The sequence below is a fragment of the Atractosteus spatula genome, chromosome 4 (genome assembly GCF_055471065.1).
Source record: "Atractosteus spatula isolate fAtrSpa1 chromosome 4, fAtrSpa1.hap1, whole genome shotgun sequence".
NCBI classification, from domain to species: Eukaryota; Metazoa; Chordata; class Actinopteri; order Semionotiformes; family Lepisosteidae; genus Atractosteus; species Atractosteus spatula.
In genome coordinates, this window is record NC_142709.1 from 26,563,394 (window position 1) to 26,591,081 (window position 27,688).

A 27,688-nucleotide genomic window follows, 5' to 3' on the forward strand; every position below is an offset into this window, starting at 1 on the left:
AGTTGACCTAAAACTTCTATTGCCTACTCTCCTAATTCAGGATTGTGGGGAACCAGAACCTTTCCTGGCAAGCTGACCTAAAGCATTGGTACTTCAATACAAATTGATAGATCTTTCCTGTGAATTTCAGCATTTTTCCTCAGAATCTAAGAATAAGAATGTACTATAAGGTAGACAGGTGGCACAATGGCACAGTGCTTAGTTACAGGTTAGGCTAACTAGGTACCCTGTACTGGATACACAATTTAGAAAATGGGAGGATAGATATGAGGTAGGCATGCTATTATTTTTGAGAGTAATGTATATTTAGAGAAAGTATGCATGTAAAAATATTTAAATATATTTTTTTACTTTTAAAATCTATCTTACTGTATATCCATAGCATTTTAGATTTTCATTTGGTCTTTGGGCTCTGTACAGCATATAACATGCTTTCATCTTACCCTTTGATCTCCAGGATGAGGCATATTCTGATAATGACTTTTCCAAGGGTACTATTAATAACTGTTCAGTGGCACATCTGAAAATACGAAGGTCCATTATGAAAAATCAAATCATTAAATTCAAATATTTCAATTTTAAGAAATGCCAGTGAGGCTAGACTTACTAAATGCTGAACCTTTTTTGTCACCTTTTAAGTCTATCTACAGGCATGTTGTTTTATAGAAGATCAGACGTGTGGTTTAACAAATTTTAAAATGACTTTTTCAATTGGAGGACACTTCAATCTGAAATAGAAATGTTCATTATATGCACATACAGTATGTACAAAATAGATGTGATACAGGAAGTGTTCTAGAGAGCACAACAAAATTGACGATTGCTAATGTGGCCTTTAGAGCATAAAATTGATAACATAGTTCTTCAGTAAACGTATATGGTCAAATACTATGTTCAGTTTGTAATATGGTACATCTGCATAAAAATTAACCATTAAACCATCATTTCTAGAATATTAAGATGCTGTGTTCTGAGTGCAATTGAGTGTAAAAACAATGATATACATTATTATGCAGTGTAACAATGCTATAAACATTGAAAAGTACATGCAAACCTAATTTTGTCACCAATATTTTTTTATAGCTGCTTAGTACCGATATTGCGGTGGTGGTCATAATAGCAGTACTCACACGCTCAGTAAGACCGCTTTAACCAATAGATGGCGCTATCATACCAATTTGAAATTAGTTTTCTTCATCGGGCACGTGATCTTCTTGAGACTTCAGAGATTAAAACATGATTTTGAGCACGGTTTCCGCTGCTTGATATCATTTCCTGATTTTCTATTGTTAATCATTTATTTGCAGACAACTTCAACAATAAAATCTTGGTACACAATAAAATACTTTCTCTAACGTTTTATAAATGTAGATAACGCATTTACTAGTGAATACATAGTTTTTAAAAAATGTTACAAATAGACATTTCGATATTCTTACCCGACATAATACTAGTGTTTTGCACGCTCCTTATTAAAACATGCATGCTAATTATATTTGTTTTACAGGTTGTGTGCGTGTTTAGAAACCAGCAAAACCGGGGATCTAAATACATCGTTTAATCCTTTCCATATATAATATAGTATAATTCTGTTTAAAATACATTTATTATCTGACCAGTAAAATTCATGTCCAACTACGTATTCGAAACAACAACATCGAAAGCTATTTTCACAACCAGTTTTTAGTGAGACAGACGTAATAAAACACAAACGCCGGTCATTCGTCAAATGAAAAGGGACTATCTAGTGAATATACGAAATGTTAATCCTGAAAATGTGTCCGCCTGGTGGCTCTGATCTCCAAAATCGGAAAAGCAAGTAGAGGTACATAGTAAAGATTCCGCCCTTTCTTCACTGACGCCAACTCTTCTGTATAGCAACGAAAGAGAGCACGCCGTCTTTGAAAGAACTGTTTGACTCGGGCCCTTCTCAAACAAATCTGAACTCAGTGCAAGAATATACATCAACGCAGTGACGCTAGAGACTAGTGGGAACCTTTAGGCGATCTCTTCTTCTTTTCAATTCCAGATGCCGACAAGAATAAAGAAATAACATCTTGTTAATGAAATATTGAAAAGAATACAGGAAGGTTGAAGGGTTACCTGCAGAAAATTTTGGTTTTATGATACTCATGCGTTAATGTAAGACTTGATCCTTCTATAGTAACAAAAATGGGACCGAGAAGGTTGTTTTGCTGTCTGGTGCTGGCTGTTTTTTTTGGACTCAGTCTGGAAAGTCCAACCAGCTGCGATGAAGTTCGAAAAGTTTTTGAACTTAGACAGATAGGACCCGTGAAATCGCTGCCAGAATTCCCAATTACAGGTAAATGTTTAAAATAATAATGCAGTGAAATCTACTGTCCTACTAATAATCTTACCTTTTATATCATTGACGTTAAAATAGTTATTTAAACAGGTTTATTTAAAAAAAAAGTATGTTAAGCACTTCAGCACTGGTTTCTCTGCATACCAAAAGAATTTAATAGGATTTTACAGCATGCGTATATTTGTAGGCGTAGATTTGTCACTAGATTTTTAAACTAGTTTCTGATTTATTAAGGGTATTTTTGTCAATTGACCAACATGAGCCTAGTGTAGTTCTTTTACTTATGATTTTAAATTGCTTGATGTGCTTGGTGAAATGTCAGTGATTGTAGACGGATAAAATGCATTACAGAGAAACTAAAATATACATTAGTGTCATTTGGGGGTACTGATTAGTCTGCTCAGGATCGCAGCGCGCGTAACACAATTAAAGGCTGCCGGGCACTTTAATCTTGTTGGTTAGGATTACTGCACTAAAAATTGTATTTAGCAGTTCATAAACCCATATAATTCCGGTTGTTCTAAGAGCATTTAAAGAAACTGGTGATTTCGTTTATAAATGCTTGACGTTGGATAAAGGTTTACAATGGTGTTTGCACAAATGTACTTTTAATACTTTAAAATACGCATAATTAGAAGAATCCAGAGTGGTTCTTAAGGCTCTTAAGAATTTCAGTTAAATTACCCTAAATAGCTCTTAATACGTGGGCGATGAAGAAATTTCTCTTGAAACGATCTGATCATTGTTGCGGTTTGTAGATGTAGAAGTTCGAGTGGCACCTTTAGTCGACTGAACGCAAGTTGTGTAAACAGAATTAAGAAGTACTCGAAGCAAAGTTGATGATTTCATGTCAGAAGGTTGTGACAAGCACAGGTGCTCAGGTAATTTTTCAAGGTTGACCAGGTGTTTATTTAATTTTATGGCAACAGTGAGTTGAACGCAGTAAATTCAGATTATAAAAGACCAGTTGCTGTGACGATGGAAAAAAAAAATCCGTTTTGAAAATTTCCGTACATTAATAAAGTGCTATAATGATGTCCGACTATACGAGGAAAGTAGCGCCCTTCCAAATGGAGAGACTGGTGATTTAATTGATTTCAGAAATTATACTTTTTCTTACAGTGAATGCCCAGATTATTTATTCTTTTGTGAAGTGGGGTAGCCCATCACGATGTCTCTATTCCTTGGGAATGCACAAGTTTTTTCCCTTTGTGATTAAACCTACAGTACAGAATATTGCTTATATTTGCTAAAATAAAAACAAAAACAAACGTTAAAATGTTTCACATTGTTTTGCTTAAATCTGGGGAAACATCAGCACAGATATGTACATCCAGTCGTGTTTCTAAGAACAATCATATTGGTGCTGTTGAAACATAAGGCTTTGCTTTACTGAATATTACATTATTGGATATATAGAGAAAAGTAGCTATAAAGTTTCCTCATTTATGTCATGCTTGTTCTTGATAATATTGATGTCCAGAAGAGTGGTACTTTAAAAATCTGGAGAGTCATGGGGATCCTAAAAGTCAGACTTCAGAAACACAGTAGATAATACTGAAGCTATAAACCTTTTCATCCATGGTTTGTGTGACAATATATTCATAAAACTCATATTGACAGGAGTTTGTGCTATTTCTGATCTCATTAGCTGAAACCTTATGTATGTGACCTACTACAAGCATACATATGGGATGTTGGTCACTAACATGAGTGCAAAAGTTGGGGAGCTCAACTATGAAGTTCACAGTTCAGGCAAAGCTAAAGTCCTGCAGTTGCATTTTAAAATCCATCCCTGGGAGGCTCTTTTGCAGTCTAAATTGTGGGCATTGATAGCTGTAACAGAAACGTTTCAGAATCTAGATAAAACTAAATATTAAACATACAGTTTAACATATATTTACAGTGTATGTGTACATTTATGGCCCAGTAGCCTACATATGTTGAGGTGTCATAAATAGATATTTGGCAGTTGTTTCATTCTTAAGTTTGTAGAGAAAATATGAAAGCAGGTATTGAATGGAGAAAATGAGGCGATAATTTGTTTAAGGGTGTCAACCAATGTTTCTTTTTATAATTTTTTTGAGAGGAAACATACATTAGTAGGACATACTGTATGAGTGATCTTCCCACAGAAAGGAATACCTAAAACTAGATGTGACAATTAAGATACACAACAACCTGTGAATGAGTCGGACAGTGAGGGTGGGGGAAGAACTGAACTGTACAAACAGCACCACATCAAAGTAGAGAATCTTTAATGTATGACCCATTTTAAAAAGATGTTTTTATTTGTTTAAAGTACAATGCATTTTTGTGTCGCAAATTACTGTACATTGCAATAAGAGGAATTCAGTGGATTAAGTGCATCTGTGCTGTGCTCTGACTAAATCAGCACTGTAATTAAATATAATGATTTATATCAATGGGCTGTTTTGTCTAACAGTATATAATTTTAGTTAGCTGTGGAAATAAAGACTCTCTGTCCAATATGGACAAGCTGAGAGTTATTACATTTCAATAGCAGTCACAGACTTTTGAAAATTCCATTATTATATTTATTTTCCCTGTTCAAAGGAAGAGAAACAACACATCTTTTTAAAATGAAACACAGCATTATAGAATTCAGCAGATGAAAACTTCACTCGAGCAGCATAATAACTTAGGCATTCCAGGCTCATTCATTAAAAATATAGTAGACAACATATTTGACTTGAATATGTATTACCTTTATTTAGCTGTACAATAATAGTAATGTTAGCACAGCTGCTGCAGAACAGTGAAAAGTTTTTTTTTGCTCTGTTTAGATTGTGGCCACTGCACGTCATTTACCACTGCTTAGAGTATTCTATCGATGGTTAAAAGCTTCCATAAGAGTATTATTTCCATCTTTATGAAAGAAGCTTGATGCTACAGCTTGAAAGAAATGTTTTGGTTAAACAACATGCTACAGTGGCTGAAAAAAGGCAAATAGCATTAAAATGGCCTTTTAGACAAGGCAATTCTAATTGATAGCCAAAGACAGAAGAAGCTTAATTATATAATTAAAATAATGCATCCAATATTCCATCATAAGCTGTATATTGCAATTATATTTTTAACTGTTGTCTTGGAAAGGTCTCTGTCAATGAATAAATAATTATAACTTCCATGTACAGTATATTTTTGTATGTAAGAGAAAAACAAAGCCATTTACCTCAATTATAAGTCATTAAATGGACTATTAATAGAGAACAAAAATGATCAGTTTTAATTAAAATAAATGGACAATGTCTGTCTTTAAGTGATGTTAGTAGGTGGACCTGTGCTGTAAGAAGTGTATTTGTTTGGATAAGATGATAAATTGAGGATTTGACTACTTGGTCCCATGGCACTTGTTCATAAAATTAGGGTACTGGCGAAATGTCCCTTTCTCTCTGGACTAGCTAAATTTTAAATTTCCCCTTTAATTCAATTGGTAGAGTAATTTCTCGTTTCTCTACCTGATTTGCTATGTAGTGGGATTGCTGGTGCATAGTGGCTTCTATGAGTCGCGTAGGTATGTACTGTACTACACTTCAGTGGGAGATAAACTAGGACTGCTCCTACAGTATACTGTATGTATTTGGCTTCTTATATGTATAAAACATTATATAGATTATTTTATTCAATATAATGTATCAGCGTTGGCACAATGGTACAGTGTTTAGCATTGCTGCCTTGTACTGGGGCCCAAGGCTCAATTCCTGACATACTGTCTGCATGGAGTCTGTATGTACTCCCTTTGTTCATGTGCATTCCCCCTGGGGGCTCTGGTTTCCTCCTACAGTCCTAAGACATACTGGTAAGTTAATTGGCTTCTCAGAAAATTAGCCCTGGTGTGAGTGTGTGCGTGTTTGTGTCTGTGTGTGCCCTCCAATGGACTGACATCCCATCCACAGTGTATCTCGCCTTGTGTCGGATGGAGTTAGATTTTGGCTGCCCCTATAACCCTGTATAGGATAAAGGGGCTAGAAATTTGATGGATAGATAATTTATTCCTTATTAACATTATTATTATTTTGTTTAATTAATTAATTTTCTTATTATTATTTAATGTCTTTAATAATTCTAGTTGATTAAATACATTAAATAGTGGGACAGGACCTGGTACTTATACACAGCCAGTTCACAGTTCTCTAGCTCACGATATTGCTGAAGTTGTTTCTGTTTTAACTGTTCAAATCTCATTTATAAAGTGGCAGATTAAACAGGCTTTAAAAGGAGTTTTCTGTTTATATCAAACTGCTTTTGTGGTAAGCTGTGCTTAATACGGTAATAGTTTTGCTTTAAAGAGTTATGATGGTATTGAGAAGGACTAAATTATTAACAAAAGTCCAGTTCAGTCAGTGTTTTGCTGAATGGGAACTCTGTTATAAGTGTTATAATATGGCAATGACCCCACAGGCCCTGGAGAATGTCTTGAGGAATCGTAATCTTCTAGTTTGCCAATAATATATTGTTTTGTTTTAGTTGAGGAAGCAGAGGATAACAGTGATGAATGTGCTGTTCAGATTTCTGTCAAAGAGCAGCTACAGTATATAGCTTTTAAGATTGCTGTCCAAGAAGGTGATGATCTCTAATACTTTACATTGCTAATGCACATGTTTGACCTGTATTCAGTGTCATGCTACCTGTGAATGCAGTTAGATTTGTTTATCTTTTCCCAGCAGACCAATCTTTCTCAGTGATCGTGCTTGGGATATATTACATGTTCAAGTTATTTTCCATCTTGGCTCCTGATTACTTCTTTTGAAGTAGTTATTTTTTATAAAAGCTGTTAGTTTCAAGCTACATATAAACTATTTTAAAAACAACATTTTGAAGCTAATTAGGATTTGAAAGCAATTTTCTGTAATACTTAATCATACAAATGTCCAGCGTATGAAACATCATGGAAGCCTGTTTTCCTAACAGGAATCTGTTTTATAGCATGTTGATAAAAGCAAATAGATGATGGATATTTTTAAAATTAATGTTTCTCATGATTTAGCATATTTTAATGCATATAGTTTTAAAAACATTCAACTTTACTTATGTATTTTTAAGTGTAATGACATCAGGTATTTGTAGGTATTGATCACTGACTTGACCAAGTTTTACAGAATAGCATGAAAAGATTTATTTTATCTTGATTGGAAAAGCTGTATCAATTAAATGCAGAACCAATAAAGCATTTTATTTTATTTTCCAGCAATATCACTACCAAAAATAAGAGCATTCTGTGACATGTTCTAAGTAGTTTGAAATGTGATGTTTTCTTAAAAGGTGAGATGAAATATTCTTTATTAAAAGAAAAACAATACGATTGTTTGCCATGATTCTTAATGCTGTAGCATGAATAGATTTGTTGTCAACAGACTGAGAAAACTTGTTTTACTACTAAATATTTAAGAAATTGAATGGCAAAAGAGATTGCATAACACCCTTCATGGAACCTTGTAGGGACCTTTGTGTTAATTAATGGTTATTAAACAGACACGTTTAAAGTTCAAAGCTATAATGGGACGATTCTCCACAGACACAGATGAGTTGTCTATGTTTTGGAGATCTTTTTGAATAGATATTTGTATAGGAAAACTTTCCTTTTCTATTGTTCTTATAAATTCTTATTTATATTCTTATTTATAAATTATTGTAAATAAATATTGCTGCCTTCCAGTTCCTAGGCTTCTTTAACATTAATTACTGTGAGCTGACTCCAGATATTCTCATCATGGGATCAACTGATCCATTTCTCAAATGTCACTCTAAATATTTTCTATGTGAGAGATGTTACAGTATTTTGAATAAATTTACAAACCACAATACATAGCAATTAAAAATCTAGTTGTTAATGTTTTAGCTTCCAAATGTTGCACTTTATGCTAGGTGATCAAAATCTCTGTTAGTGCATTATATGGCAATACCAGATAGGACTGCTTATTTTGGGATGTTATCCTTTAACATCATTGCACACACGGTAACACTACATACAAGAGAGTATTTATTTTTAGGTACTGGAGAGTTTTATGGTGATTTAAACATACTGAATTGAGAAATAGTGCTAACTTATAATCAGAATATGACTTAAAGGATCAATAATCTCAAAATCATTTATCGATTCTTTTCAGTGCTCAGCATTCTCAGACATTCCTAAATACTTTAACAATGTGCTGCTAAAATGCCTCCTCATTAAAAGGACAAATGTATATCACAGTACGGGTTATATCTGACATGTTTATTGTGTAAGTTGGTGTTTTAGGATATGTTATCCAGCTCTGTTTAGTTTTTTTAAAGGTATGTAAAATGGAAAAAGCAAACATCTGTGACTTCATTAAAACCTTATATGTAATTATGTGTTTATTGCAGCTGGATTGAGACTAGACCACTCTATAAATATAGCTGAAATATGGGCTCTGCTTGACCGCTCTTCCTGCAAGCAAATGCCATGTGAACCACACAGCTCAGGACTCTGACACAGCTGTGGCTCAATGCTTTATTTTCCTCACAACATTGTCTTGTCTGTAAAGCACATTTGGCAGTTTAAGAGTAGGCTATTTTTTAAGCCTAATATTTTGTATAAAAAAGTTATGATTCTATGCATATGATTATTTTTCTGCTTGAAGTTCCAGTGGCAGTGTTACAGATTCTTTAGCCAGGCACAAATCTTTATAGGTCCAAATATTCTGGGATTTTCATCAATAAATCAATAAATAAATCAATAAATTTTCCAGTGTGTTCATAAATATGGAAATACCAATGTAAAGTTACTTAATAGATTATTGGACCCAATAGGCTGCCAGTATAACCTACAGTATGTGCGCTATGGCATACAGTAGTTTACTAGCATCTGTAATTCTGCTGAGGCGATCTGGTACTTTTATTCCATGAGAAAGTCAATCAACTTAGGTCCCAGGCATTATTCCTTAATATCCCATAAATGCTTAATTAGGTTCAGATCTGGTAACTGATAAGTCTGGAAGACATCTTTCATTGCAGGAAAGAAAAGATTTTCTAACTTTTCTGAGAGAACCACCAGAGCCCTTTATTATTGGAACTGAGAGTGGCCTATAGAGTTCTTTAGGTTGGCATCACATGCTATATGCAGTATTCCATTGGTTGAGAACATGGTGAAGGATGATTCATCTGACCATTTCATATTCTTCAGTGCTTGGTAGTTCCTTGTCTATGCTGTTTGTACCACTTGGACTCGCAAATGTACTTTGCCAGTTGTGGCGAGTGGTTTTGGCACTGCAACACAGCTATGATATCCTGCTCTGTAGTGGTCTTGGCAAAACATTTTTGTTAAAACTGGTTAGTTTCCTAACAGGTTGAAATTTCTAATCAATTGAGCTGCAGCTGTTTGCCAGTTTTGCCTTGCACTTCCAATTAATGCATGGCTATCAAGATCTTGGAGTCGGACGTCCATGCACTCTTGCCCTTTGTTGATGGTGTCTTTCCCTCACAGTTCCGTGTGGAGATCACCTTAGGTACAGTTGTTTGTGAAACATTGGCAAGCTGAGCTGTCTTGGTCACTGAAGATTCTGCCCTCTTTCAGACTCACTGAGATTTCTTCCTGGAGACTTGCTAGCCATAATTTCAGGCAACCAGGCCTGTCCAACATTTTTTAACATAACCCTAAGCATGCTTGAATGTTATTTGTTGAAAATGTGAGCCACGTCATTTGATTAGAACACCATTTAAAAAAAAAAACAACAACAATTGTTTCCTTTTTTAATATTAGGCTTGTGCACACTGCCAACAGATTTTGGGCTAATCCTCATGTTTGGTCTTCTGTCATTGTTAAGCCTCAGTTCTAAGTAATTCTACAGTATGTAACTTACAGTATGTAGCATTGTACCACTAGTAACTATATTTTAACTCACAGTATAGACTATTTCTACAGATTTCTTTACCAATTATTTTGAACACTGACTTAACAAATATTTGACTTAAAGTTATAATGGAGTAATCTGGAAAGTTTTAACATTTCTTTTAAAATGAACACAAAATATTACAGGTGGGTAGATGCGCCAGCATGCGTCGGCTGCAAAGGAACAAGTAGGAACACAAGAACATTGTGTTTTCTTTCTTCTCTTTTCAGCATGGAATATACCTATTACTTACAAAATAAGTAACGTTCCTTTACAAAATATTATAGCCCCTGTAAAAAAAATAAGATTTATTAAGTGTCCTGACTTGTAAAATATACATTATTGAAAAAATGTAATAAGATAATGGTCCAGGCACATTCTGTTTTTATGTAATTTGTCCAGAGAAGAACATATTTAAAGCTGGCCTGTAACATACTGTGCGTATCTACTATGCAGATTGTTTTAATTATTATACATAAATTAGTGTTGCCTCTTTAAAGGTAATGTGACATCTGCTTCAGCACTACTGTATGTAAGGGGAGGTTGTAGGGAAAAGGATGTCCGAAGAGATTGAAATCTGGGAGACAAATTACTTGAAGGTAATAGAGTAATTTAGGAAACAATGTGTTAAGCATTGAGAGCTAGTGGTAGGTGTTAATCTAGACTGAGGGTAATTTTGGATTGTCATTTTTTACTTTCCCTTTACCTTGCAGCGGAGATCTAATCTTTGCTTATTCCTCTGCAGCTTGCACACTCATGTAACTCTCCTTTCCATATCTTCTCTGTGAAATTGTTGACAAACCATCCTGTCCATCTGTTGCAATAACACTGTATGTCACGTAGGCAAAATTCAAGATACCCAATGGCATGCTGACACAAGAGACATCTAGACAGGGATATACTGAAGATTAATAATCTCACTAATGTCTGGAGTGACAAAAGATATTGAGATAAAATTACAGTAAATAATATTTTACAAGATAATAAGATAATAGTTTGAGCAGTACATTGTCATGATAGTTAATTGTCAAATGTTTACTTAAGATTAAAAAGCAGGACAGGTCACATTAAGGTCATTATAATGTACTGACAACATTTCTGTACTAACATGAATTCTAATATCAGACGTTAGCATTTATCAACCTTTTGTGAAGCATGCAAAAGTGTCAATGACTTTGAAAGTCTTTTTAATAGAAAGTTATTGAGGTACTCTTTGAAATTTCCAATTCTAATCATACATATTGTATAATAGAGATTTTCTTAATTATATAGTACAGTATATTAAATATTTTTTTTTAAACTGATTCAGGAAAATACCTTAAAATACATAGTATAATATATGTATATTTCAATCATTATATTCATTTAGAAAGATTTTTTCAAAATCTTACATATACTTTACAATATACAGTATGGGAACAAGTAATAGGTTTATTCCATGCTGAAAAAAAGAAGAAAGAAAACACGTTTCGGCCGTGGAGCCTTCTTCAGGTGTGAGGCTCCACGGCCGAAACGTTGTGTTCTCTTTCTTCTTTTTTTCAGCATGGAATAAACCTATTACTTGTTCCATTCAGTTACTAATGCTTTTGCTTAAAGCATGATGACCTTTATTTCTATTCATCATTGTTAGAATTCAGAATTAGGTTAGAATTTAGGGACAAATCATGGCTCTGTTATATCAATATGCACATAAATACACAGCTGTACTGCACAATTTGTGATTTTGTTACTTATTGTGTATTTCTGACAGGATAATTTCCTTTTTTTTCTGTAGGCTCAGATCTTCAGGTATGTACTTCAAGGAACGTAACATGCTGTACCAAAAAGATGGAAGAGAAATACCAGGTAGCAGCCAGACATGATATCCAGCATTTGCTGCAGACATCCAGCTCAAGTTTAAAGTTTTTAATTTCACGGAATGTAGCTGCATTTCAAGGTAGGTTTTATGTAAAAATTCCATATTGAAAGTGGGTTGCCTGATGTAAAAACAATGGTTTACCAAAAAAAGTGCTCTTTTCATATCTTCTTCACCAATCTTAAATTTGGTTCAAGCTGACAGTGAATATTTTAAGGAATATAAATTTGTAGTTATGAATTAATGTTTATTTGAGGAACCTGTTAATTAGAGATGTGAATTGATAATAAAATAAAGTGGTGTTAATCATGGTATTTTTGTTTTGTTTTTGCCATTTCATTTTTAATTATATGCCTGTGTCAATATATCTTTTTTCTCTTCTTTGTATTAACTGAAAAATTGTTATATACTTAGAAGTAACTAGCTTGCTTTGGAATATTTTTATATTATGGAAATTACAAATGTATGTGATTAACCTTCTGTAGGTGATGATAGATAAAATAGAGAGATAAAAATGTGTTTTTTTCTGTGAATCAGTCATCACATAGATCAGTTGAAATTCAGGGTAAGTTTCCAGTCCATTAATTAATAAATTGTATTAAAAGTGATTAAGGAGCCTTTTGAGTGGCTTAACCAGTAAATGCTTTTGCTCGCACAAAGGTTAAGCTCTGTGATTATGGGTACGAGTTAGGAGTTGGCGGTATAACCGGTAAAGACGGTATACCAGTAGAAATATGTGCCATGATATGGATTTGGATATATCGTTTATACCGCTAGAGAATTAATTTTAATGTTTACATAGATTGCGCCGCCAGCATCATTGCAAAACAGGGTTCGGAAATTTTTACTATTGACCTGTCATAGTTCTGCCGTATTTTAGCTCCAATATATAATTAACATACTGTATATATCATTTAATTTTGAGACACACCTCTCCTCCAGCGTGAGCCTGTGTTGTGTTAAAAGACAAGTGGCTTGAAGTTTGTGGAGTTGTGCATACACTTCACTTCCTCATTCTCTCCCATAACAGGTCGCAGAGACTGTAGCACTGATCCAAGACAAGAAAAACGCAATTGGCTATTTCAAATGAGCTTTTTATAACAAGAAAGGGATTCATATTAAAATAGAAGCCATCAATATTGCCTTTATTTAGACAAACATTAACTTACAAAGACATATATAAAATTATAAAATATAACCTCTGTTTTATAGGATTTGCAACGCTCATGTTAAATGATAACTGTGAAAATAAGGTATTCTTTATATAAATCATTCTTGCACATGCCCTTTGAACAATGAACCTAGTATACAGGTTGGAGACACAGATCACCACTGCAGGTTATGTGTTTTTTGGATGTCATGGAGATAGTTTTATGCATAACTGAAGATTTTACAGACATTAAATTTTTCTAGCAGGTTAGTGTTTGTTCTTTTGAGTCCTTTCTTTTACTTCATGATATGTGGTTGGTATAGCATGATAACAATATTAAATTACTAAAGTTAATTGAAACCATGCCTTTGCTAATATCATTAAACTGATTTTTTCCCAATTATCTCTCTTGGTTTGATGTATTCCAGTTTGGTCATTTTTAGAAATGGCATACATAACCTTTCGAAAGTTTATTGGGAATTTCACTTGGTATTATGTATATTTACTGCATTTATTTTTTGCTTTTATACTGCACTACTTAAGTACACTGGAACAGGGGAGTGTGAAGGGGCACTGCAGCATTTCTTTGAAACATTACAGAAGTGATGTCACCACTCTCTGAAATGTCTTCTGTGGCAGAAGTCCGGTCTGTTGGCGAGGCGAAGATACCCACTGTCAAGTGAATGGCATAGTGTATGCTTGGAGCCCGCAGGTGATCGGGATCAGACCCTGACAGCTGTAGTTTTCTTACATCTTTATAAAATGTATTTAAAAAATATTCTATTCTTAGAGCACAAACTTGTAATGTTAATGGTAAGATAGATTTATCTTTCAGTACTGTTTATATATTTAAAGCTAAAGGACGATTTATGTTTTTTGTGCTTTTTGTGCAGGGAAGCTATAGAACTATAAATAATTGTAATTATTGTAGACATGAACAAACGTTTGCTTTGCAGATCATTTCTTTTTGTTATTTGCCTTAATTGAACCTGAAAGCTCAATGCGAACATTTGTAAGGGTAAGACAAGTTATAGTAAATATCAGCAAAAACTAAAGAGAGAAAAACTGAAATATGTTTTTGAAAGGCTTACTTAAGCTCTCTCATGTTGATTTGGGATTACTTATGCACAGCAGTTTTTAGTCTTCTGAACAGGATTCAAGTCGGGACTTCAAATAGGTACTGTGCCATTCAAGAACAGCTTCTTATTCTTAAGCCTTTCCAGTGCAGCTTTGGACTCCTATTTTGGATAATTGTCATACTAAAAGATTCAGTTTTCCCAGTTTTACATCTGAAGAAGATTTTCTTGTATGGTTTGCCAGTACTTTGTTCTGTCGATGTTTCGGTCAGCCTTGACAAGCTTCCAAATACTACTCCATGGGAGAGGCAGGATAGTAGAGATGATGTTGACTGAATGATGCATAATGTCGGGTCTGTATCAGATGTAACACAGAGAGTTCTAACTTTATCTTCTCTGACCACAAAACTTTTGGCCATGTTTTTGAAGTGTCGATTTGTAGAATCTGAGATGTGTTTTTTTTCAGTTCCGTACAAGCCCTCTTTGTGGAGTTACAATGATATTGTTGATCTATTGACATTTTCTCTCATCTCAGTCACTTGACTTTCAAACTCACCATTGGACCTTCAGTGGTATCCCTCAACAGTTTTGGCTTGGCTCAGCTGCTCAGTTTGGAGAGAAACTTGATTTGGGTATTGTCTGTGTGCCTCTAAATAGTTTTGGAAGCTTCTTTGTCTTCATAGTTGAATCTTTGTTTCACTGCCTGACTTGGCACCTTACGGTATTGTCAGATTACTGTATGTGAACCACTTTTGCTAGACACAGACAGAGGCCGCTGAACAAATTTTGGGACTTGTTAATATAGTTTTGGGCACCTAAATAAATTAGTTGTGCCACAGCAAAGGGTTTAAATACTTATGCAATTGTGACTTGTCCATATTTCATATTACTTATCTATTTACTTCTTTCTTTTTGTTTTTTGAGTAAGTTTTGTATGTGACAAATATTACTACTTCAAAATATCATGGCTACAAGCTTTAAAGCAACAAAATGTGAATACATTTGTAAAGCACTTTGTGTGTGTTAACTCACCTGCCAATGTTATGGGAACAGATGTAGCACAGAAAATATCTACAAAATGATATTCTCTTAATCCGTTCTTAATTTATAATGTATTGTGCAAAAGGTAGTTCATTTAAATTCCAGCCGTTTAAGACAGATCAATAAGCTCTAAAAGAAAAAAAAAAGAAAATAGCTACATTTGTTTAAAATGCACTATTAAATTTATCTCTTCAAAAAACTAATTGTAGAAGATGCTCTTCAGTAACAGGTATAATTGACAAAAAAGAGTAAACTAGAACTAGCCTCAAGAATACTACACTAATATTCTTGTCAAAGCATTTTACTTTGAGATTACTATAGACAGGCTTTTCGAATACAACATTTTGAATGCAACCACACTTCAGTTCTTTTTTCGTAACCTGGCAGTCCCTTTCAATAAAATTAGTATGAGAAGTATGATAAAGTAGTTTTGGATCCTTTGGGATCTAAACCATTTTATAGATTCTTTCATTCAATGCAATTTACTCAGAGGTGCCACAGTCACACAACGGCTAGCACTGCTGACTCGCAGCTCTGGGGCTCCTTGTTGAGTTCTGGGCCAGAGGTGCTATCTGCATGGAGTTTATATGTTTCCTCCCACAGCCCAAAGACATACTGGTAGGTTAATTGGCTCCTTAGAAATTAGCTTTAGGTGTGAGTGTGGGTGTGTTTGCCCTGTGATAGACTGGTGTCCCGTCCAGGGTGTATCCTCCCTTGTGCACATTGCTTATCAGCATAAGCTCTGGCCCCCATATGATCCTCAGTTGGATGAAGTGATCAGAAAATGAATGGATGGATAGAATGAGAAGTAGTCTAAAAACAACATTGAAGACACAAGAGAAATTCAGATGAATCCAAAATTATCTGTCATGCAATTCACTGCTAATCAGACCAGGGTTAAAAGGTTGCAGGATTCTATATTCTTTCATTTCATTGCATTGAACAGAAAGGCTCAAGGGATTCTGCTCTATATTCTTTGTACGGCACTGAATTTGTAAACAGCAAGCAGAAATGTTATGCTTTATTATATAACAAATTCCATCACAAAATTACTTTCAAAAGTTTCTGGATTAGTATAGTTTGTATATGGCTTTACTCAAATGCAGTCAAATCTTCACCCATCATTAATATTGATTGAGTACCACCTTTCTTTTTTAGGTAATGATGTAAAAAAAATAAATCAAATGTACTGAATTATAGACAACTATGAGAAAATGTATAATTTTTCATGGATATAAATATATTTTACTTGTGCATAAATTTACAACAGAGAATGATTTAAAAGTAATAAGTACAATAAATAAAAATAATTTTAATAAATATTATTTTTTAAGGCATTTTGATTGGGAGTAAGTGATAAATCTCACATTTGGTATGTATGCAGCAAATTACAGTACATTACAAAGAGAAAAGATATGAAGGCACAGCATAATGATGACAAGTGATTATGTATATGTCCTGTGCAGCATTTTAAAATGCAATTTTTTTATAATTTGCCTAATAACATAGAGAGGGATACTGCTGATGACTGGGGATGAGGGGAATCATGATGTCCGAGGTCCAATGTGTGATTTTGATAGTTTAAAATTAATAAGAACTTGTTTACAAAAAATGCTTAACTTCTAAAAAAGCTGCATTTGCATTCTCTAACAAAATAGATGACATTTTATGGACATGGTATGTTTTTGGCAAACACAAGGAACAACAGATAACAGATTTAAACTGTAGTGTAAAATCTCATTTTCATTTTAGAGTCGATGCACTCATCTAGGGAGGATAAAGTAAATTTAAATTATGTTCTAGAGCGAACACATGCAATATAAAAAATAAAGACCTTTTCGATTTCTCATTCAAATGAGTCAAGATGTTTGCATAACAGTTTCTTCTTTTGTCTTAAATTATAGTCACCACAATGAATTGTCTAATGGTTTATCTTTTTCTCTCCTATAGTGAACATAGATAGCAAATTAATAAGCAGTATGAATGTAAGAGTGTGTATGTCGGAAAGTTGTGGTAGCCTCCGGGTTCCCATTATTATGTCTAGAACCTTCTTGTGTTAGTCAGGAGATCTTTTTCATCAGCATTTCTTTATATCACTCTCATACCTGTATTACTTGTTGTTTTATATGCCTCCTGCTAATTTATACTACATCTTGGGCTGAGGATCAGGCTCAAACCCAGTGGGATACCGAAATGTCTCAGGCTGGTTGCCATGGGTTATGGATAAACCTTAAATAAAGCAACTGAGAACTTTTAATCAGTAGGGTACCTATTTGGGTATTCCCAATGGATCATCAGCAACATCTTTACAACAACTAATGAAACAAATACTTTGAAAGGGTGAGAGCCTCAGCAGAGAACATAAATATTGAGTTTTGCAGTTTGTGAAAGCCTTTGCTTAGGTTGAAACTCTTGAAGAAGTACTGTATATGTTGCAGGACCTGTGGTCATAACACTTCTGGAGTTCATTGCATTTACATGTTTGTGTCGGCTTTAATGTTTCATTAAAGAGCTCTTCACTGAGCAGAGTCAGTGAGCAATCTGTTTATCACAGTTGCAGAAGTAGTGCTGTATGGAGTTTGTGACCATCTGTATTAAATAAAGAAAAGTAATTTTAGACCTTGTGCATTACAAATGGGTATATTAGGACTCTCTTTTAAGTCGTGTGAACATAGTCTTAATCCATAATGTCCTGCAGATGGCTCTTTTCAAATTAATCCAGTACTCATCAATTGTAACAGATTCTAATTTACCAACACTACACTGACCTTAAAACTGCAGTTCACCCATCTTCAGTTTCCTATTTATATTATATATGTATCTATTGGGTCCTGATGAGAACCATTAACTTTCATAATGTCTGGAAAGGATAGGTTGACAATGAAACACCTTAGAGATTGTAATGATTGACAGACTGAGAGTGTGAATGGATATCTTTGTTTCTAGGCAACAAACTGGTAGAAGATTACACAGTATGAGATTTTTTGTTTTTGATAAGTGTTGTCAAACAAATGAGGATAATCTATAGGGTGGAACAGGTGTGCATGTTTTTAATGTTTTAAAGTGTTACAATAAATTTTAATTAAGCTTGAGGAAATGTTTCTCTGTATAATATTGTGTGAGGATGTTAGCATACCACATTTCCAGACAGCCAGTACCCTTTTGAGGTTCAGCTATACACTGGCCTGCATTATTGGCTAATCATCAGTTGTAATCATTAGCCCTAATTATTCCTCCCATATATACATACTATACATTATTACAGCGTCCTATCATTAGAAAAGGAATATCTCAAATTAAACATTGCAAGTTTGCATTCATTTGAATAAATAGTAGCACTTACTCTAAAACTGCCTAAAACTAGTGCTAGCATTTGCTATATTGAGTTGAACGTACTATATACAGAATACATAATATCTTTGTCTTATCATACAATATATAGACTTTATAGCGACCTGACAAGAGGCATGGCAGGTAGAACACATGCTTCTGCTGCACTGAGGACAACAGTCCTGAGTAATGTGATAATTCAGGCAGTCTTAATAGTTTACAGACAGAGGTTGACAGAGAAATCTCCCACAGGAAGTAATGTTCAGGCCACAAGATGCTGCTGAACACACTGTCCACAATTAACGCAGTGGGTGTTCAGCTGCTGTTGGCTGAATGGTGTCATAGACCTCCGTGAAATGCGTTTTTGAGATGCGACTTACAGTTTACAATGTAATATCTCAAAGTCTACACAAAACTGACCTGTATGGATGTGTGGCAAGACGAAAACTTTAAACCTTGAAGGAAACCCTTATAGGAAAAGCTGCATATACAGTACATATAATTGAATATAAGTGACGTCTGCTTATTGAGTGCACTACAGTTGAGAAAAACAATATAATTTTCAAATATTATATTTAAAAGGAGCAAACATTTTAAAGCAACTATTTGTGAGGCAGTTAGCATTATAGCAGAATTTTTGGCATGTTGACATTTTGGTGGTAGTTCTTAATTCCAAGTTTTAGCTGTCTGATAAATGTTTGTGTCTGGAAAGTTATCCTTTAAGGAGAACTGGAAATTAAAAAGAAAACAAGCTAAAAAAACACTACTGGGGAAAGGAATGCACAGCTACAGACGTGAGCAGTGGAAAAAAGCAGTATCATCAAATTAATTCATCATCATCAAGCACTGAAGAATGATGATAAGCATGTTTTATACATGACTTGTGTTTTTATTTCACAGACTGATGCTGTTACAGTATATTGTTTTTGGATTTAAGAAGCATAAGCATTTTCCATATATGTATTATATCAAATTATGGTTTTATCAAAAAATCATGGGATTATTTTTAATAATCCCTTTTTCCTCAGTGCTGTAAAGGCTTTTTGACAAAATTATGATTAGCTAGTAGCATTGCAATTCTTGGCACAACAATAGAGATGGAATGGCATAACCATGTAACATTTTTACTCTGAAGACAGAACATCTCATCTTCAGATATATTTCTCTTTCCTAAAAAGACAAAAAAAACAGAAGTTAAGTTTAAATATAGATTTTAAATTTAATTTGAATGGTAAGGTATTATTCATTTAAAAGAAAATGTCTCCATTCTTAATAGCCTTTTTACTGGAATATGTGAAGGTAGTTAAATTTACCGTCAGCTGGATTTTTCATCATTATCCCAATGAAACAGTATATGAGGTGGATCTCCAGAATACTTTCAGAATACGTTCATGGTTCCTCACCAGAGTCCTTGCTTGAGGTGTTGATACCTCATATAATTAATCTTCTCATTGACCCCAGTCCTGCAGATCTTGAAGTCCTGCACTATAGAGACACTGATACTGACCTGCACAAAATGCACAAAAATACATGCATGTCTGTGGGGAAGGTGTGGGATTTGCAGGCAGGCGAAGAGGTTGGGTGAAAAATATTGGCACTAACTAAAAAAACCTATCAAGGTCACAGCACTTATTTTAAGGGTAATGCGATCAACTACGTTTTGAGTTCTGGCTATGAATGTATAATGCACGTCAGTGAGATATGAAGATGGCAAATTTGTATGTTATGTTGCATTGTGTGGCTATATTTAAGACCTTTACATAAACATTTAAGACTTTCATCTGTACACTTTCAGTACTGCACACTATACACACTAGTCTGATGTACAATGAACTGATGCTTGCTAACGAATGATATCTGACAGAAATTAAGTTCATTGATTAAAAATAGTGTGCTGTTTTGTTTTGTAAGCGGCACTTTTCTTAAAGTTTTTTTTTAACTGGGAGTTCCCTTTGATTTTTCACATAAGTATAAACATTGACATTAGAGCATTCCGTAAGACACACCACGTTTCAGTTTCTGTTAGTGTCACGATCGTTACTCCTCCTCTTAAGGGCGCTCCAGCCCTTCCTCGTTCTGTCCCATTCCCCACACCTGTTCCTTATTCCAGCCCCTCTTTAGTTCCACCTTTAAAGCCAGATGCAGGCGTTTGCCCGAGGCTTCTCATTGATTTCCGCATCGTGAGAGCCCGGGGTCCTGCCGCGTCTGGCTCCGTTATGGTTTTAGTTTCCTGTTCCTGATTCCCTGCCCCGCTGGTCCCGACTCGGTTCTGGTTTTAACTTCGGATGGATCCCCTGGTCTTGGACTAAACCTCCCGTCTTGGATTCCCCCTCTGGATTTACCCTTGGATTGTTCGCCCTGGATTCACTCCCCCTGGACACCTGCACTCCTCAGACACGCCCCCTGTCTCCTGACCCTTCTCCTGCATGACTATTTTCCCAATTGTATCCTCACATTCCGGATCGTGTCGTCCGCATAGGGCCCGGAAAGAACTGGATCGTGACAGTTAGCATATGGTAATTAAGATTTCTTTATGTTAGCATAGTTGGAAATAAGACCATCTTTCAAAGTACACTGCTGGCGTTACTATAGTTTTTTGAGGAAGGAAACATAGAATTCCACATTTTATTTGCCTCTCCTGATTGGATGCTGCTATTTGATGGGAAAAAAATGATCATAATGGGAATATCATGTTGATACTTGCCATGGACAAACAAAGGCTAGATAGATTAACAGCTGTATTTTGCTGTGGTAGTATTTCACCATTCTTCATTTTCATAGATATATCTTAGATAATTCACCAATCTTGGATTTTCTTATTCCAGTCTTTTTGGTGCTGAACACAGAAAGAGCACAGTTTTGTCAGCTGTTACTAGTGTTTTATACTTCTGAATCAAAAGTTAATGTTACTGCATATTGTTCAAAACGTCTTTCTGTAGCTACTTCAATCTAAATCACAGAGTTAGCCAATTTGGCCTGATGTATTAATACAAGTCAGTTCTGGAAATATTCCAAATAACAAATGCACTGTTTTCTCAAAATGTTATTTAATGGGCTTATTTGGCTAGGGTTGAAAATGCTTAACAACATATCTTGACATACTTTACAAATTCTTAATAAATATCAGCAAATGTTTGATGAAAAAAACTCCATAATTAAAATCATTGCATTTCATTATAAATTAAATCAAGTTTAAATATTAACACCACTTCATCAGTGGTCATCAGTTAGAAACAGTGTTATACATTCTTTTGAAAGTAGTAAATATGTACAAATACTTATCAAATTATGCATTATTTTTCAATGAAAACTTTTAATCCATTGATCATGATTTTTTTCTTTTTCACTCAGACTTACATGTAATTCCCAAAACATATTTTTTCACCTTTACTGTGAATGTTTGTCACATACTGTATTTGTCTTGTAACATTTTTAGGATACACACCTGTTTCAATGTAAAACTTGACTGGTGAAATCATTCTTTGATTTATGTTTCATAAAGATGTGGAAATTAATTTATTTTGATAAATTTCTAGAGTGCACTGATTGTTGAAAATGCATGACATATTTGACATAGGCAGAAACTGGTTTTGAATAGGCTATTGATGCTAGATTTTTGGATTAGCTTGATTGTACTCCTGCTACAATGTAAACATGGTCTGTTGATTCTTATCATCCTTTGAGAATATTCTACTCTTTGATTTTTAAACAATATTTTGTCTCTGTACCGTCTTGTTTCTCCGAAATGGCATGGAGAAACCTTTCTGATTTCTATCATGCCATTTCAACATGAGCAAATTGAGTTGCCATATAAATATGCTGGCCAGAGTAGTAACTATTTTCTCACCTTTAGTTCACAATGTTAGTAAATACATTTAGATGTATCAAATGTCTGCTACTTAGCATTGTGTATGCATAGTTGAAAAGCATTGTCTTTAATAACAGTATCATGGATCAAACACACTTAGATGTGGTCATCTCGTGTTGCTATATTTTAAGGGAATATCTGTAATATAAAAAGTAGATATGATTGTGGTTTTATAAATTGTTTAAAACACTATGGCAAGGAAATTTTACTAATGATAGAATATTACTCTTAATATGTTTTATCACTGATACTAATATAAGGAATTAACATATTCAAACAAATTCATTAAGTAATCTGTTTAAATTGTAATTTATTTTTTACACACATTTTTCATGAATTCTGACTCCATATATGAAAGTTGGGTAAAAAGGTGAATATCAGAGCCTCTTTCAAGATGTTTGTCAGACACTCTTGCTGTCTGAATTTGCATTCAACAAAATCTAGAACTCTGTGATTTTATAAGCAAATAAGCTGATTTTAGAAATTAAGTAATGCTTATTTTTGTAATGTTCATGGGGAACTCTAGAAAACTCTGTGGTCATTAAAAATCCCAGGCCGTTTCTCGAAAAGAGTAGGGGTGTAATCCCGGCATCCTGGCCAAAATTCCCATTGGCCTTTACCAATCGTGGCCTCCTAATAATCCCTGTCTATGTATTGGCTTCATTACTCTGCTCTCCTCCCCACTGATAGTTGATGTGTGGTGAGCGTTCTGGCGCACTATGGCTGCCATCGCATCATCCAGGTGGATGCTGCACATTGATGGTGGTGGAGGGAAGTCCCCATTACCTGTAAAGTGCTTTGAGTGGAGTGTAAGCAATTATTATTATTTTATTATTATTATTATTATTAAACATGTTAGTGTCTAAAAAACTTACTTTAGGGTTTCAGAGGGGGATTTAAATAATTCACTTGACAGTATTCAACATCCCTTTCACCAATTCACAATTTCAAACACTTTTTGTTTGAACTCTCAATGATTTTGGCTGTTCCAAGGAATAACTGTAATTACTATGTGTTTCAGGATGATGAACAGGGTCTTGCAAATTCTTATGTTTTAGTAATGTTTAGTAACTTATGTTTAGTTCTAAGTTTTATTCATTTGCTGATAAGGACAGTTTCAACTCCTTTTGTGAGACTAATCCTCTTTTATGTTGCAAAAGAGTATATTTTTTGGTTGATGGCTGACAGCCACATCAGTCCATGTAAACTGTATGTAATATACCCATAGGTATAATGTTCTGTATTTGAAAGATTTTCAGTGTTACATGGTAACAGTTATACCTTATTAACAGATCAGCAACAAATATGTAAAAATATGATAAAGGAACACAAATATATATGTATACAAATTGCAGTTATTAACTTTTTTAAAAATCTGTGAGCTTAAAGAAAGTGAATTTTCTTAATTTACAATACATTTTTAATCTAGTATTTTACAGTAAAAGTGTGCATAACTCAAAATGAAGGAAATTACTTTTGTTTGGTTGCTAAAAGTGGAAACGTTAATTATTTTGGAGCTAAACATTTCAATGAGAGAAAACTGCAACTTTCCTGCCATTTGGTGTACCTCAGTGATTCTTTTGCAAAGCAGACTTTAGTAAATGAGACAATTAATTCCAAGTAATATATTGTTAAAAAGCTTGCTAGAGCTTTCATTTTTAGTAAAGATTAGATGTGGTCATGACCGAGTTACTCAAAGTGCATTAAAATTGGCAGTATGCTGCGTATTGGCTTTTTTAGTTTTGTCTGATTTTTGTATTGGAAAATTTCCACATGTAAGTCCAGAGTCTTATGAAAATTTATTAGAAAAGCCTGTCCTTTTTATCGTATTTCTGAAAATAATTGAATTTGCCTTGAAAGAATATCTGTAATTCCAGAGACAGTCCAATGCTGTCAGACACATAAGACATACAGCAGTAAAAAAATCCACATTACTATAGTTTAGTAATAGTTGAAGCTGAAAAATAAGCAATTGTCAAATAGTGGTTAGGTTTAGTCTGTAGGTGCATAGGTTTAGCACCATGAGATAGGTGCTTCGCATTAGATCACTTAAATAAACTTCCGAACTGTATAAATAGGTACAAATGCTTGTGAAACTAACTTGTTACTTTGTTTTTTTGAACAGCAGTGATGGCTTCAAGTAGAGCATTTGATGTGATATATATATATATGGATTTTCAGAAGGCTTTTCTAAGGTTTTGGATAAAGTTCCTTTTTAAGGTAATCCACATACTTAGATTAAGAACTGCGTGATGGATTGGAAACAGAAAGTACAAATTGCTGGAGAATGTTATTATATTATAAGTGTTATTAATGTTTACCACAGAGATCTGTATTAAGACCACATTTCATAATTTATATTAATGATCTCGCTCCAGGATCCTCAACCTGAGGTTCCTCCAATGCACTACATTACAGAATTTTACTACAACCAGATTCTTAATTATTTAGAATCAAAATCACTTTTATTCGCCAGAATGTCTCATGGTACAGGAATTTACCATGGTACATTTGGAACCTTTGGATCCATTTGGAAACTCACACATTTACAAGGAACATTTACATTGCTGACATAATTACATTGGACAATTTACAAAAGATGGGGAGACACAAAAACACAGTCACAATATGTGCTCACAGAATTATACGCGTTTATGTTCTTTAATATAAGTCACATTGAATAAAAGTGTCTGCCAAATAAATTATTTTAATTTAACTGGTATATTAGGATAAATTAATAGCAATATATGAGTGAACAATTTATAATAGAAAGACAATGCACATAAAAGATGTGCTCAATATTTAACACTAATAATTGACACTAGTGTTTTAATATAGATATTAAATTTACAATAGTAATAATGGATATACTGTATCTGAACTTCCAAACACATTTTAATATATTATTTTAATTTTCTACGCTGCTTATTTTTTATAATGCACATATGCCTCTTGGAAGTATTTTGTTGTGTAAGACAAATTAAATATATTCAAAACAAACAAGGATGAAGTAATGAAAGATGTTTCCATACCAAACTCTTTCACTATAAATCACTGCAGTATATTTCTCTAACTAGAAACAAACCATGTTGTTCATTTTACATCTTAGTCACTTAAATCCAGCAATTCTTATAAAGTATGCAAGGTTATCTTCATGAATATTCTTTGTAACTCTTACACAAAAGATGCATAGTTTTATTTTTATCACATGCTGAAATTAGAAATAATTGTCTAATACTTAACCCACATTTCAGTATGAGATGTTTCTTCTCTCATACATATTCACTCCACTTGTGGCTGCTAGATTCCTTTTTCAAAAGTATTTCTCCCATTTCCTGGGACATTCAAGACCTACACAGTAACAGTACACATGATTATAAAGTAATGTGCTGTGGAGCATAAAAATGATTGAAATGTTTTGTAGTATAAAGGTTTCTGCTGATTGTTGGTTAAATACAGATTCATATATTAAGTAAAATAACAAAGGTATTTGCAAATCCATCTTTCTTTGGGACAAAAAAAGCATAGAATGGAATTGGAGCATAAGAAAGATGCTATGAAAATGTTCAACAATTGGTTTCAGGATTTACCTGTATGTTTTAACTTAGAGATTACAGCTCATGCCACTTAAAAATCGCAGTAAACTGAAGCAGTTTACCATGCTTAGTTGATGTCGCTTAGTAATTCAGAAAGAATATCATAGAGTTACAGTCTTGATCTAGGAAATTAGTAAAATGCTAATTTTTCTCCAGTGATACATTGGTGATGCTTCATGTGATTCATTACATTACTTGTTTCCTTTGCGTTTGAATTCTTGTTTTTTTTTAATTTCTTGAATAATTTCCAGATTTTTAAAGCAAGAAAAAAAATCTGACAAGAAACTCAGAAATGTTTAAATGTTTTATTTCAGAGAATTAGCATATCCTGTTTTGTGTTCTTTGCATTTGCTGTTTATGTTTTCTGAAGATGCTGGAACACGATAATCTTTCCACTTACAGATTCTGCTACTCAGATGCTACTCAAAATTTACTTTCTCAAAATGGAGAAACAAGTTATGTATGGTGGATATGGATAAACACTTTGAAATAGCACGTAAAAAAAAACAAAAGACGGATATAGAAAGTGAAGGTGTTACACTGTCTAAAGATCTATAGTTCATGTTTCTATAGTGGATGACTTTCTGAACAATAACTTAATTTTCTTGTGCATGTCCTTTAACTTTCAGATGTATTTGATGTGAACACTATATTGCTTAAATTAAGATGACAATTTTTCTTTGAAGAAAAAAAGGGAATCACTGAAGTACATATTATATGATATAATTGGTTAGTGAGCTTCTTTGCAAAAAAAAGGCTCTTGCAAGTCTAATTTCTGAAACAACCAACTTTCAGCAAATACAAAATTAAACAAACAGGATGGGATAGTAATGTAGCTTACTGTTTATAGATAAAGTTATTGTTTTGTGCTTAAGTTAACTATGTTTTCTTTTAAAAACATAATGGGCCAGCCTCTACTGCATTTACTTACCTAGATTCCTTTGAACGTTATCAAAGAGTAATCTGAAGTGCAAAAATGTAAAAAGAAAGATGTATAGAGTTGAATTACAAAATACTCAAGTTATTGGCAAAGTCAAGCCAAGCTTTTGGATCAAAATTAAAAACATAAAGCAGACAAAAATTAAGTAGAAACTAAAGAAAAGTTCATTTAAAGCGGTAAGCACTTCTTTATTAATAAGGGTGATGAGGCCAGTCATGTTAATGAAGATGATAACCCTGTTGTCTTTCAAGAAATAACTGTTCCTCAGATCAGTTAGCTCCATAGCAACCAAAGCCAGAAATAGATGGGATAAATGACTTTCCTTTATTTGTAATTTTCCAGATTTTAAGGGTGTATTGTGCAATTAGATAGTTCACTAAGTATCACTCATTTGTTTATCTACCAAATACCCCAGAATTTGCATTTGCTAATTTTTTCCAGGTTTTGTCATCAAGCTGAAATCTAAATGTTTATTCAGTATTCCTGAACCCTTATATTAAAGTCTAATTATCTGTATTTTAGGACATAAAAAAACTTTGTGCAGTATTGTTTTCATTAAAATCTTTGTACATTTCACATATTCTGCATGCAGACATCTCTTACTGAACAGTTTCAGTTTAGAATGAAAAGAA

The 27,688-nt window shown here is 33.8% G+C and overlaps 1 protein-coding gene across 3 annotated transcripts in view; it reads left to right on the plus strand.

The window, feature by feature from the left end:
* Positions 1–1,854: 1,854 nt before the first annotated feature.
* Positions 1,855–27,688, plus strand: part of gpc5a (glypican 5a) — a 365,485-nt gene continuing 339,651 nt past the window's right edge. For all 3 annotated transcript variants that reach the window (XM_088913593.1, XM_088913596.1, XM_088913595.1), the window contains exons 1-2: positions 1,855–2,323; positions 11,975–12,136. In XM_088913593.1, coding sequence (XP_088769719.1) covers positions 2,173–2,323; positions 11,975–12,136 — 313 coding nt within the window. In that variant the 5' untranslated portion in view covers positions 1,855–2,172. The remainder of the gene's footprint in view (positions 2,324–11,974; positions 12,137–27,688) is intronic.